Source organism: Gopherus flavomarginatus, chromosome 1 (assembly GCF_025201925.1).
Source record: "Gopherus flavomarginatus isolate rGopFla2 chromosome 1, rGopFla2.mat.asm, whole genome shotgun sequence".
Lineage (NCBI taxonomy): Eukaryota > Metazoa > Chordata > Testudines > Testudinidae > Gopherus > Gopherus flavomarginatus.
In genome coordinates, this window is record NC_066617.1 from 142,158,148 (window position 1) to 142,172,793 (window position 14,646).

General features: G+C 41.5%; 1 protein-coding gene across 4 annotated transcripts in view; it reads left to right on the forward strand.

Annotated features, from left to right (window-relative positions):
* TSPAN11 (tetraspanin 11) overlaps positions 1 to 14,646 on the forward strand; it is a 180,738-nt gene that overhangs the window by 22,130 nt on the left and 143,962 nt on the right. For 3 of the 4 annotated variants that reach the window (XM_050966514.1, XM_050966518.1, XM_050966525.1), the window contains exons 2-3: positions 846 to 922; positions 9,591 to 9,688. In XM_050966514.1, coding sequence (XP_050822471.1) covers positions 9,602 to 9,688 — 87 coding nt within the window. In that variant the 5' untranslated portion in view covers positions 846 to 922; positions 9,591 to 9,601. Of the gene's footprint in view, positions 1 to 845; positions 923 to 9,590; positions 9,689 to 11,639; positions 11,677 to 14,646 lie in introns of those variants that run through there. The other variant, XM_050966536.1, reaches the window with a different exon arrangement.

Consider the following 14,646-nt stretch of genomic DNA (forward strand, 5'->3'; position numbering starts at 1 on the left):
CAGGAAGAACGGAGGCTGGAGTTGCACAGGAAATGTGACAATGTCACCTAGTAATGAAATTCATCTTAGAAGGAGGGGTGGGGACCCAGAGAGACAAAATATTCCCGCTTTGTGCCAAAGCTCTAAAAGGGGGTGGAGCAGGACAGAGGGCTGCTAGTCATGAGAAAACCCCAAGTTACCACCGAAGAAGTCTGCTGGAACTAACAAAGGACTGTATCAGGGGAAAGGATTGGGCCCAGACTAGGAAGGAGTCTAGTCTGTGAAAAGAAGATTATTGGAACACCTCTGAAAGTGAAATATTACCTGTAATCAGCTTCTTAATTATTAGGCTTAGACTTGTGTGTTTTTGCTTTCTTTTGCTTGGTGACTTACTTTGTTCTGTCTGTTATTATTTGAAACCACGTAAATCCTACTTTTTATACTTAATAAAATCACTTTTGTTTATTAATTAACCCAGAGTAAGTGATTAATACCTGGGGGAGCAAACAGCTGTGTATATCTCTCTATCAGTGTTATAGAGGGCAGACAATTTATGAATCTACCCTGTATAAGCTTTATTATACAGAGTAAAATGGATTTATTTGGGGTTTGGATCCCATTGGGAGCTGGGTATCTGGGTGCTGGAGACAGGTAAATGTGTTGAGCTCTCTAACTTGCAGCTTTGGGGGCTTGGCTCAAACCCTGGGTCTGTGTTGCAGCAGGCTAGCATGTCTGGCTCAACAAAACAGGGTTCTGGAGTCCCAGGCAAGCAGGGAAAATAGGCTCAGAGGTAATTTCAGCACATCAGGTGATGGTCCCAAGGATGTCTCTGTGACCAAACCTGTAACACTCACATCTTTTTGCAGCTCTCCTAAGCCCTCGGGGCAACATCTTCAGGAACAACTTCTTTGCTGTCTTTGACCTGGGTCCTGATCTCACACAGGTGTGTATCAACAGTGACTCACTTGAAAATAGAATTATATGGTGTAAACTTGCTAAAACCCGGATCAGGACTATGTCCTTTTGATATTAGTGGGAATTCCATGTGCAAAATGAAGGTAAAATTTAGTCTTTCTTGTTCAATGCCTTATTTAGTGGCAACTTTGTCTGATTTATGCAATTCCTACTCTCCTCCAGCCATTATACCATGATGCCATACACTAGCCCGTGCAGAGTAATCTGTAATCTTTTTGAGATTACCCTGTCATCTCCACCTTAATTTTAAACATATGCTTAAGTCCCATTGTGGTCAATGGGACTCAAACATGCCCAAAGTTAAACATGTGCGAAAGGTCATTGTTGAATAGGTGTGGGCTGCTTAGTCAGCGCCTATAAGTGAAGCTGAAATGCAGTGAAGGGAAGTGAAAGTCCAAAACCACTATAAAAATGTTCCATTGTAATCCTTTTTTTTTTTTTTGGCTGGGGATTTAGAAAATGTAGAAGACAGTACTAAATATTTAATACTGAGTAGGAGATTCTTCATTTAAACGAGAGATGACCCAGAAAGCAAGAAAAATTCACAGGCTGAGCTTTACATAGCATTAAAATACACTTTGTAAATGCACTAATTTTTGTCAAGAGAAGCCTTTTCCATGCCCACCATCCCCTTCCTTATCATGTGTTTGGGAAGGTCCGAGTACTTTTTCTGTGCACGAGGAAAGAGCGTTGTCACAAAACCTTGCAACCAAGAGACTGCTTTGGCCACCACTTTGGGATGCTCCCACCACCAGACAGTGTAGTCAACCTCACTTTCAAGATTGGGCCTGATTTGGTAGCAGTGTCATGTGTCTCACAAGCTGGCTGAGTGAGAGCCTTACTCTCTGCACTCTGCCATCGCCCTGCAAGGCTAGACAAGGAAACTACAGCTGACGCCCCACAAACAGAGGATGCACAGTGGGATCAGCTGACCAGCAGCAGGCAGCTAATTGGATACCTCATAGCATAAAGCTTCTTGTTCCTGCCACACCTCTTGTCTGAGCAACTAGTTACTAGGCCTGGTGCTGGCCAGACCCCGGAGACCAAATTCCTGCCTCCTCCCCTGGTTCTCTCTCCTTATTCCTGTTACAACCACTTGTTTCTGGTTTCTGTTTCCTTGCCCTGACTCCATTTACTGACCTCAGCTTGACCCTGGGTGTGATTTCTAACTGTGACTCTAGCTGTGATTGTTGATGTGGCTTCTAACCTTGACTCTATTCTAGGCTCTGACCACTAAGTCATAGCACCCACAAGCTGCTCTGCAGGTTTAAGTGGAGTCTAAGGGTACGTCTACACTACGGGATAATTCCAATTTTACATAAACCGGTTTTATAAAACAAATTGTATAAAGTTGAGTGCATGCAGCCACACTAAGCACATTAATTCGGCGGTGTGCGTCCATGGTCCGAGGCTAGCGTCGATTTCCGGAGCGTTTCACTGTGGGTAGCTATCCCATAGTTCCCGCAGTCTCCCCCTTAGAATTCTGGGTTGAGAGCCCAGTGGCTGATGGGGCAAAAATCATTGTCTCAGGTGGTTCTGGGTAAATGTCATCAGTCGTTCCTTCCTCCAGGAAAGCAACGGCAGACAATCATTTCGCGCCCTTTTTCCCTGGATTGCCCTGGCAGATGCCATAGCACGGCAACCAAGGAGCCCGTTCAGCTTTTTTTTTTTTTTTTTTTACAGTCACCGTATGTGTACTGGATGCCACAGACAGAGGAGATACTCCAGCGCTACACAGCAGCATTCATTTGCTTTTGCATGATAGCAGAGACGGTTATCAGTAGTTCTGTACCGTCTGCTGCCAGTGTAAATTGGCAATGAGATGACAGTTATCTGTCCTTCTGTGCTGTCTGCTACTATCATGGGTGCCCCTGGCTGAGATCGGCCGGGGGCGCAAAGGCAAAACTGGGAATGACTCCCCGAGTCAATCCCTCCTTTATGGTTTCTAAAAATAGAGTCAGTCCTGCCTAGCATATGGGGCAAGTGTACTAGAGAACCAGTGTATCAGAGAGCACAGCTGCTCTGTGTCAGATCCCACAGAAATGATGAGCTACATGCCATTCACGAGGGGTGCCCCTGCAACAACCCCACCCATTGCTTCCCTCCTCCCCCAACCTTCCTGGGCTACCGTGGCAGTGCCCCCCCCATTTGTGTCATGAAGTTATAAAGAATGCAGGAATAAGAAACAATGACTTGTTAGTGAGATAAAATGAGGGGGAGGCAGCCTCCCGGTGCTATGACAGTCCAGGCAGGACATTAAGCGGTGCGGGGGAGAGGAGCCCAGCATGCCGCTGCTATGATAGTCCAGGCAGGACAGAATCTTTTCTTTACACAGGAAAGGGAGGGGGCTGGTGGAGCTCAGCCCCTAGTTGCTATGATGAGGACAGTTACCAGCTGTTCTGTACCATCTACTGGGAATGACCGAGAATCATTCCTATTTTCACCCAGGCGCCCCCAGCCAGCCTCACCTGAAGCCAGCCAGGAGCACTCATGGGTTGATAAGAAGGACGGCTACCAGTCCTACTGCACCGTCTGCCACCGGGCAGGGGAGAGGAGTGGATACTGCTCTTCACTGCTGCAGCATCGCGTCTACCAGCAGCATTCAGTAGACATAGGGTGACATTGAAAGAAGTCAAGAAACTATTTCTTTCCCTTTTCTTTCACATGGGGGGTGGGGAGTAAATTGACGATCTATTCCCTGAACCACGCCGGACAATGTGTTTGAACCTACAGGTGTTGGGAGCTCAGCCAAGAATGCAAATACTTTCTGGAGACTGCTGGGGACTGTGGGATAGCTGGAGTCCTCAGTAGCCCCTCCCTCCCTCCATGAGCATCCATTTGAGTCTCTGGCTTCTCGTTACGCTTGTCACGCAGCACTGTGTAGCCTGTAGATGTTTTTTTCAAACACTTTGGCATTTTGTCTTCTGTAACGGAGCTTTGATAGAACAGATTTGTTTCCCCATACAGCGATCAGATCCTGTATCTCCTGTACGGTGCAGGCTAGAGCTCTTTTTGGATTTGGGACTGCATTGCCACCTGTGCTGATCAGAGCTCCACTCTGGGCAAACAGGAAATGAAAATCAAAATTTCGCAGGGCTTTTCCTGTTTACCTGGCCACTGCATCCGAGTTCAGATTGCTGTCCAGAGCGGTCACAGTGGTGCACTGTGGGATACTGCCCGGAGGCCAATACCGTCGATTTGCGGCCACGCTAACCCTAATCCGATATGGTAATACCAATTTTAGCGCTACTCCTCTCATTGGGGAGGAGTACAGAAACTGATTTAAAGAGCCCTTTATATCGATATAAAGGGCCTCGTAGTGTGGAAGGGTACAGCGTTAAATCGGTTTAACGCTGCTAAAATCGGTTTAAACGCATAGTGTAGACCAAGCCTAAGGGCATTTGAAAGCCTAACATGCACCCTGTTCACTGGGAGCAGAAGGCAAGCAGGGGCCCATGCACCATCATGTAACACCTTTTTTGAGGACGTAAGTGGTGCATATATCTTTTGTGGGGCTCTTTATAGAGGGGTGAATTTCATCCTATATGTGGCTTTCCGATTGGGAGTGGACAGCTTTTTACACAAATATTCAATGTGATTTGACTTTCTTTTGAGCTAAGGGCTTATCTAGATGTGCAGTTAGTGTGTGGCAAGCTGGAATGTAAATCTACAGTGCACTAGCATGCTATGCATTAAATGTCCATGTGGACCTTGCTTCCATGCACTACAGTTTCCTAGTGTGCATTGGCCTACTCTACCACTGTTTCAAAGCGGAAACTAAGAAAAAGCATACATTTGTAATAGATAGTTTCCCCCTAAGGATATGTCTACACTACTCGCCTGGTCGGTGGGCAGCAATCGATCCCGCGGTGGTCAATTTATCGCATCTAGTCTAGATGCAATAAATCAACTCCCAAGCACTCTCCCATTGACTCCTGTACTCCACCACCGCGAGAGGTGCAGGCAGGGTTGATGGGAGCAGCAGTCAACTCACTGTAGTGAAGACACCAAGGTGAGTAGATATAAGTACATCAACTTCAGCTACATTATTCACATAGCTGAAGTTGCGTAACTTAGATTAATTCCCCCCTACACACACACAGTGTAGACCAAGCCTTCGAAAAGTATCACTTTTAATAGAATCTTTTCTCTTTTCTTGTGGCTGGCGGGGTGGGTATCTGATGTCTCAGAACTCAGCAAGCTTGGACTTTCTGCAGCATTTTGACTGGATAGGCAGGGGCGGTTTGTTTTGTTTTATTTTATATGATGCAAATCGAACCCAGTCCAACTGTTGTTGAAGTTCAGGAAACTTTGCAGTGAAGTGATAAACGTTAATTTGCAGATAGCCAAAATTTAAAAATGATAGACATGTTTAATCAGTTCAAGTACCTAAGCCATTGAAGTGTCTTTATAGGAAATATTTACCTCCAGATAAGAGTAATTAGCATTTTCAGAGATGCTAGAGGATGTGTCATTAGCAACTTCAGTAATAACCAAGGATTTTAATTTTCAGTTGCCACAGATCAATTGGAATATTCAAGCACTGAATGATGAAAAGGGAAGGGATTGTGTTAATTTTAATGGAGGATCAGTTTTTATATTCCTCTGTGTTAGGGACAACTGGTGAGGGTTACATTTTAGAATCTGTGCTCCTGTAAAGAATGTATAGTAAGGGAAAAAATTATAAAGGGTACTGTCATTTGGGAATGTATCTGTATTGTGTTAGTGCCTAGAAGCCTCAGTCATGGACCAGGACCCCATTGTACTAGGTGCTGTACAAACACAAAGCAAAACAGACAGTCCCTGCCCCAAATAATTTACAATCTAAGTAATGATCTAAACAGGCTCATACTCTAATGTGGTTTCAAATTTCAGCTCATGGAAGCGATTTTTGGACACAAATAGAAGCAAATTAAATCAGTTAGGACTGAGTTCTAATCCTGGTTCTGACAGTGTGTGACTGTGACCATCGCAATTTTCTGAATCCAGTTTTCCCATCTATAAACTGGTGGGTGGTGGTTGTGGTAGGATTTTAATTATCAGCCCTGCCCACTCAGCCTAAGTGCTGAGACTAAGTTTAGGTTATTTCCCAGCTGTCACCAGTAAATAAAAGCTTTGGAGGCCAAATTCTGCTGTTGGTTACACCTATGCAACTCCATTGTCTTTGGTCATTTCCCTTTTGTGACACCTATGTATGATGTTTTAAAGGAGTTTTGTAGATTCATAGCATGAAATCCTGGCCCCGTTGAAGTCAGTGGCAAAAATCATTGACTTCAAAGGGTCCAGGATTCACCTACGCATTTTAAGGCTGGAAGGAACCATTATGATGATGTTTTCTGACCTCTTGCATAGCACAGCCCATATAATTTTACCCAGTAGCCTAAGTTCCAATCTGTAGCACAGGTGTAACTGATTGAAATTTACTAAACGACTTTGGTGATGATGCACAAGAAAGATTAGAATCCAGCTCCCTTTCTGAATTGTGTGGGCTCTGTAGGGATAACAGGAATAAAAAGTAGTAAAAACTTATTTTTATTTTCCATGTAAATAGATCTGACTCTGAATACATACAGTGCAGATCTGTTGAGTAGGAAGGTGCAATTTTTACATAATCACTTTCAAAATAGAACTTATCAAATTCCATATAACCATCTAATTTTTGCTTAAATACATTAGTACCATTTGACTCCACTACCTAAGTAGGATGTTCATTCCAGCTGTTCTCTTTAAAATAATACAATTTTAATTTCTGCTTACCTACAGTGCCTCTTCACTTAAACCTGTGTTTCCTCTAATTCTGGTCTCCTCAATGTCCTCAGACCATCACGTTCAATTTTATAATCTTTTGAGAGTGTAACTACTTTAATCTCGTCCTCTCTTAAAACAAAGTATCCCCATTTTTTTTGGTTTTTTTAATAATTTTTTTTTAACAATCTCGTCTCATCCATAAATCCATGCTTTCAGCTTATCAGTTTATTTGGCCTATGCTTACTGTCTTCTGCTTTGATGGTCAGAAGTGGACACTGTATTTCAAATACAATCTAATCAGTGCTATGTAAAATGACATGCTATCAATGATAGCACAGAATCCTTGGATTTATATAATATACCCTTCTTTGTTCCCTTCTGTACTACTAAATACAGTCAACCAAAAATGTAATATTTGAGTCTACCAGTACGCCCAGCGCCTTTTCCTCTGCTTCATTAATTCATTTGATGTAATTTAAAACTGTATTTACTTTGGGCATTATTTCTACCTAAGGGCATCATTTTGCATTACATTTCATATTCCACTTCTGAGTCTGTTTGCCTAATCCATCCCTCTAAGACTTAACTATTTTCTCTATTTTGATATTATCTGCATATTGTATCTTTGTCTGAGTTGGTAATAAAAATACCAGACCAGTTCCTGGTGGTCAGTTGACAATAGGTGTTCCAGTACAGAACCCCATGGTGCTCTGCCTCACCAAATTCCACAAAGAATACAGATCTTTAATTCCCATTCTGTTTTCTACCTACCAATCAGTCCCCAATTCATTGTAATAATAACCCAGTGGCTCTCAGACTACTGTACCTCTTTCAGGAGTCTGATTTGTCTTGTGTACTCCCAAGTTTCACCTCATGTAAAAATTACTTGCTTACAAAATCAGACATAAAAATACAAAAGTGTCACAGCACACTATTACTGAAGAATCGCTTACTTTCTCATTTTTACCATATAATTGTAAAATAAATCAATTGGAATATAAATATTGTACTTACATTTCAGTGTATAGCATACAGAGCAGTATAAACAAGTCATTGTCGGTATGAAATTTTAGTTTGTGCTGACTTCACTAGTGCTTTTTATGTAGCCTGTTGTAAAACTAGGCAAATACCTAGATGAGTTGATGTACCCCCTGGAAGACCTCAGTGTGCCCCCAGGGGTATACGTCCCCCTGGTTCAGAACCACTGGCCTAACCCATATTATGTTGTTATTAATACATTGTGTAAAAATTCTGAAAATGCAGACATTATGGAGAAGTGAAAAATCCTCCTATTATTCTGGTCAGTTACTTTCCTCTTGTAAACCTGATTTTATCACTTCTTGACCTCATCAGAATGAAACCAATCCTCAGAGTTCCAATGGCACATCTTATCCTGGGAAAGAATGTTTCTAGAAAGCTTGGACCAAATCATACAAAGTTTCAGAGATACCAAGCTTTTAAATTTCCCTATCATTCACATTCTCCCAAAGCTTTTTTAGGCTAGAGATATTCCTGAGATAGATTAAACTGTATAAGGAATAGATAAGGTTGTCTCAGAATTTGTGTTTCTAACGTGGTGCAATGGGTTACTTGGATAATTTTATTTCAAGCATTTCCATACTTTGGAATGTTCTTTGTAGTTTATAAAGATGAACCTTAACTTGACATTTGCATGCATGGTTTCTCAGTTCTCTTAAGGGTATTTCTTGTGATTGAAAGAATCCATCATTTAATTTAATCCTTAACTTCTGGTTAGCGAAGGTTTTATTGGGAACATTAATACTTCCCATCTATCTAGACTAGTGGTTCCCAGACTTGTTCCACCTGCCACGTCTTCAGGTTCGGCCGATCGCGGCTCCCAGTGGCCGCAGACCACAGTTTGCTGCTCCAGGCCAAGGGGAGCTGCTGGAAGTGGCAACCAGTACGTCGCCTGGCCCACGCCACTTCCAGCAGCTCCCATTTGCCTGAAGCACTGAACTGCAGCCACTGGGAGCCGCGATCGGCTGAACCTGCAGACGCGGCAGGTAAACAAACCGGCCCGGCCTGCCAGGGGCTTTCCCTGCACAAGTGAAGGAACAAGTCTGGGAACCACTGATCTAGACTAATAGCTATATTTAACATGATTGATCTTTCACAAATTCTTCTTTAATTTCAATCTTCTGATTTTAATTATATTTTTTATTGCATTTTACACCCAGTTCACCCTGCAGAGCCAACATGCTTAGAGAGAAGGAGCTGGATTCTAGTCCTTCCTGTGTATCATCAACAAAATTGATGACTGAATTCCAAATACAATACACTCCCGTTATCTGAATTGACTCGGAGACATCCAAACCTTCTGCATAACTGGGTGTTTGGATAACCAGAAGCCCTATTAACTAACATAGGGCTATATAGGGGGACTACGGCGTCGATTCAGATAACTAGGATTTTTGGTTAAGGAAAGCTGGATAATTAGAATTATACTGTAGTTACAGTTGTTTTAACCCACTGAAGGCAATGGGGGTTTTATATATGTGGCTGAGAACAATGGGGGTCACTAAAGATTTGCATGCAGAGTCTTTATTCTTGCTGACGAACTTCGCAAAAAGAAAAGAACTCAGCTTATTGCTAAGAGCTCAATGTGAGTTTGCAGGGCTGGGAGTTAGAAAAAATTCCCCCACTTCCCCCCCCTCCAAATTGAGCATATTTGACACAGAAATTCTCGAAACTTGGGGCCTCATAATGCCATTTTAAAGTCACTTTTCAGAGTAGAACCTCACTTTTAATTTTGTTCTAGAAGAAAAGAGTGTGTCTCAGGGTTTTTAGAGGAGGAATAATCTTTTTGAAAATTTAAGGTATATATGTGTCTGTATGTGTATATATATGTATATGATTTTTGTTTCTAGAGACTCCAGCAATGTCCCATTTCAACAAATCCGAGCAAGATGACTGGATGACTATTTATCTGAAGTATCTCTTGTTTGTGTTTAATTTCTTCTTCTGGGTAAGTGTGACTTGTTATAAAGACACCTTTTGTTTGCTCACTTGTCTGACTTGAAATTACTTATTTAGGATTAAATTTGTTATGTTCTACGTAGTGGAACTGGAAGAAGGCATGGAGCTGGCTAAGTGGGTGCCCAACATTTGTGTTCAGTGATACTTCATAGCCCCAAGGGATCATGATAAACTGGGTAGAGGAGGTGGTTAGGCAGCATATATTGCTGGTAACATCTGAGACTCTGATTCAGCAGATCATCTCTATTCAGCAAAGCATCCTTAACTTAAGGCAGGTGCTTGATCATTGACTACAGTGGGACTTAAGCAAATGCTTAAAGTACTTTGCTGAATAGATATGGACTTAACTCAAAGCATTTAAATATACGCTTGATATCAGTGGGAGTTAGGCTCCTAATATGCTTAGGCACTTAAGAAAATCCCATTAATCCTAACTGACTTTCCCACAGGCACTCAGCATTTTAGTGGCTAAGCTGCTCAGAGTGTGTCTACAGTGCTGTTAAACACCTGTGGCTATCCTGTGTCAGTTGACTCAGGCTTGCGGAACTCAGGCTACAGGGCTGTTTAGTTGCCATGTAGATGCTTGGGCTTGAGCCCTGGCTCTGGGGGCCTCCCCGTCATGGTGTCCCGAAGCCTGGGTTCCAGCCTGAGCCGAATAGCTACACCACAGTTAAACAAACCCAAAGTGTGAGCCCAAGTCAGCTGACTTAGGCCAGCTGCAGTGTTTAATTGCAGTGTAGATCTACCCTCTGGGTCGGATTGTGAGCCCCATGCTCATATTGGTGAGCACTGACTCCTCACATAAATAATTACTCATCAGTGTGACCAAAAAGTTCACAGTCTGGCCCTAAGCAAATAAACCCCTCATCCGTTCACAGTCCTGTGTGTGCACTAAGTGAACAAAGAGTCTGAGTATGCCTACTCTGCAATCAGGAGTATGGTAGCTTGCAGGAGTAGACACACCTTAGCTAGCTTTCATCTAGTTAGCTCAGGTCCTGAAGCAGAGAACTGCAGCAGTGCATGCTTCAGTGCAGGCTGTACAAGCCCACTTCGAACCCTGGATAGTCACTCACGGGGCTAGCCTGTGCTGAAGCACACACTGCTGTGGCTTCATTGCTCTGGGACCCAAGTTGGCTAAATTAAAGCTAGATCATGTATAGCTACATGAGCTGTGTCAAAGTATTATTCCCACTTTGAACTTTAGCATCCAGAAAGTGGGGACCTGCATGTACCCGTCTAAGCTTAATTCCTAGCTTAGATCTGATAGCGCTGCCACCAACCAGAAATTCCAGTGTTTGGTACACTCTCTGTCTCCCCAAAATCTTCCCTTGGGTCTTAAAACAAAGGGAAATAAACCATTTCCCCTCCTTCCCCCTCCCTGGCTTTCCCTGAGAGATACACTGATCCAAACTTCTTGGATCCTAAAACAGAGAGGAATTAACCTTCCCCCCACCTCCTTTTCCCCGACCAATCCCCTGGTGAGTTCAGACCCAATCTCCTTGGGTGTTAAACAAGGGGGAAAAATCAAGCAGGTTCTTAAAAAAGAAAACTTTTAATTAAAGAAGGAAAAAATAAAAATTATCTCTGTAAAACCAAGATGGAAAATGTTTACAGGGTCTTCAGCTTTACATAGACTAGAGGGACTCCTTCCCCCCTAGCCTAAGTACAAGTTACAGCAAACAGAGTTAAAATATCTTTCCAGCAAAATACACATTTGCAAATGAAGAAAACAAACATAAAGACTACTCCGCCTTCTATCTAGTACTTACTATTTTGAACAGGAGAGACTGTTTCAGAAGGATTGGAGAAAGATCTGGTTACACGTCTGGCCCCTCTTAGCTCCAAGAGAGAAGAGAGAACAAAACAAACAGCACAAACAAAGACTTCCCTCCACCAAGATTTGAAAGTATCTTGTCCCCCGATTGGTCCTTTGGTCAGGTGTCAACCAGGTTCACTGAGCTTGTTAACCCTTTACAGGTAAAAGAGACATTAACCCTTAACTATCTGTTTATGACAAGCTGCTATCCATAATTGCAGTGTAGACATACCCTTAAAATCCCCTTATCAGGGTGGAGAGCTACTGTTGCTGCTTGGACTTTTATTTCTTAGCTTACCCATAATGACAGTGGCTGAACAGGAGTATGTGGTTTGGGTTTTTTTTCTTAAGCCCTATTTATAGGCGACTTTACACTTTTTATTCATGGTTGCAATAGATGAATTGTTCTTTCAGCTGTGTTTATATTTTTGGTGTTATTTTATGTAGGGTAAATTTGCCACATATATAGTTTGCCTGTTATTAAACAATACCAGGGCCCACTTTGCATAATCAATATCTTTAGATTTTCTAAAAACTATTCCTAATTCTATTGGGCTGTGTTTAAAAGAGAACATTTGATTTCTTTGTGCTCTGTTCATCTCCATAAAAATGCCTTCTAACAGGTGGTTGAGAAAGGAAGGCGAGTGCGTAGAAAAGCGTATAGTTCCTGATTCCACAGGACCTGAAAGTTATGGGGTTAAATGAAGGGCTTTCCTTGCTTCCTCACTATTTTAAGAATCACTTTTAGCCACAGCTTACTTGGAGGCTTTTCATGCTGCTCACATATTGCCTCTGTTCACTTTATCCCTTGGTACATCATTATATTTAATCTTAACAGCTGTTCAAGCTTTAGAATCTTCTTTTGATCTACTTGACTCCAAAAAGAACTTGGTGGTTCTTATATCAGTTTCTTTGGAAAAAGATGTTAAAAAGCTGTGTGTGAAAACTAATAAACTGCAAATTATATCTGATTGTTTGAAGGAAAATCCACTACACCACATGAAAGAAGAGGTTTTTGAAAGTCATATTTAAGCTTTTAGTATTAGAAGGATAGTTTTGTACAAGACTTAAATAGTTTGGATGTTCATATTAAGTTCCTCTTATTTCTGGAAACAATGTTGGAGAAGACATTTGAGCCATCATTGCAGATTACTAATCGTTTTCCCGATGCCTTCTAGACCCTTTCAGACTTCTCATTTTAATTCAGTTTTATGTTGTACTTAGAGAACAGCTTTTATGCTGCTAGTTGATGGGGACAGAGTAAGGTGCTTCAAGTTGGGCATGACAAAATGAAGGCACCTCTAATGAAACTCCACTTTTTAACATCTCTCCTGATGATGCGCCATAGAATCCAAAAAAACAGCTACTGGTGTTAAAAATCTGAGCTTGCATCAGTTTGTTTATATCAGTGCTTCTTTCTGCGTAACTTAGAGTGCATGCAAACCTCAGGTACAGATGGAAAGAAACTTCTGATTTTTTTACTGCAATAGTGAGTGACCTTTAAATGTCTCACCTGTGGAAATAGAAATCCTAATAATGAAAGTCTAGATGGGCTAGAAAACAATTCTACAATAGCTTCTATACCTCTGGATTTCAATGGTATACTAGGCTTTGCTGTACCATTTCAGGTGTATTAACTAAGCACTGTTTTTTTGCCAGCATGGACAGCATTCTTCTCCTGTCACTTTTTTTCTCTCTTCAGACTTTATTGGTATGGAGCATTCTGAACTGGCTGAAAATGTTTTGAGAGCTGTCTCTGAAGAATTTGTCAGTTTTGTTCTCTGTTTTATTTTTCTCTCTTTGAAAATTTTCTCTTTGAAATTTGCCTGCTGGGTGACCTAGGGCAAGTCTCTTCACCTCTCCGTTCACCTCAATGTCCCGATCTATAAAATGGAGATAATAATATGGACTAGGACTGTCGATTCAATTGCAGTTAACTCAGGTGATTAACTCAAAAATATTAATCGTGATTAAAAATTAATCACAGTGTTAAACAATAGAATACTAATTGAAATTTATTAAATATTTTGGATGTTTTTCTACATTTTAAAATATATTTATTTCAATTACAACACAGTATACAAAGTGTACAGTGCTCACTTTATATTTTTTACTACAAATACTTGCACAGTAAAAATGATAAACAAAAGAAACAGTATTTTTCAATTCACCTCATACAAGTACCATAATGGAATCTCTTTATCATGTAAGTGCAACTTACAAATGGAGATTTTTTATTTTGGTTATATAACTGCACTCAGAAACATAATAATATAAAACTCAGTTCTACTTCTTGTTCAGCCAATCACCAAGAGAAACAAGTTTGTTTACATTTACAGGAGATAATGCTGCCCACTTCTTATTTCCAGTGTCCCCTGAAAGTGAGAACAGGCGTTCGCATGGCACTTTTGTAGCCGGCATTGCAAGGTATTTACGTGCCAGATATGCTAAACTTTTATATGCCCCTTCATGCTTCGGCCACCATTCCAGAGGACATGCTTCCATGCTGATGGTGCTCATTAAAAAAATAATGCATTAATTACATTTGTGGCTGAACTCCTTGGGGGAGAATTGTATGTCTCCTACTGTGTTTTACATGCATTCTGCCACTTATTTCATGTTATAACAGTCTTGGATGTTTTTCTCCATGATTGTAATTTTGTGCAGTGGCTACAGTGGCTTCTATCTCATCTGGGGTTTCCCTAGCCAGAATTAGGGGGAGAGATATTTTCAGGAAACAGTGGGCTCTCCTTAACAGTAGCATCTCTGCCCTAGAATTATAGGAGGTGTGATACTGCAACCTTGCATCTTGTAAATTACATGGCATCCTTTTTATTGTGGCTGGGGTAACACGCTAGTTTTCTACAGGTGACAAGGTTTTAATTGTCTTGCTTTTGGGGGGGGAAGCAAATGGCTCACACTTGGCTCAAGGTGAATTGGGAGCTCTTCATTTGTTGTTCATTTTAAGAACACTTTCACTGTAGATTTGACAGAACACAGAGAAGGTACCAATGTGAGATTTCTAAAGATAGCTACAGCACTCAACCAAGAATCTCAAGTGCCTTCCAAACTCTGAGAGGGACGAGGTATGGAGCATGCTTTCGGAAGTCTTAAAAGAGTAACACTTCGAT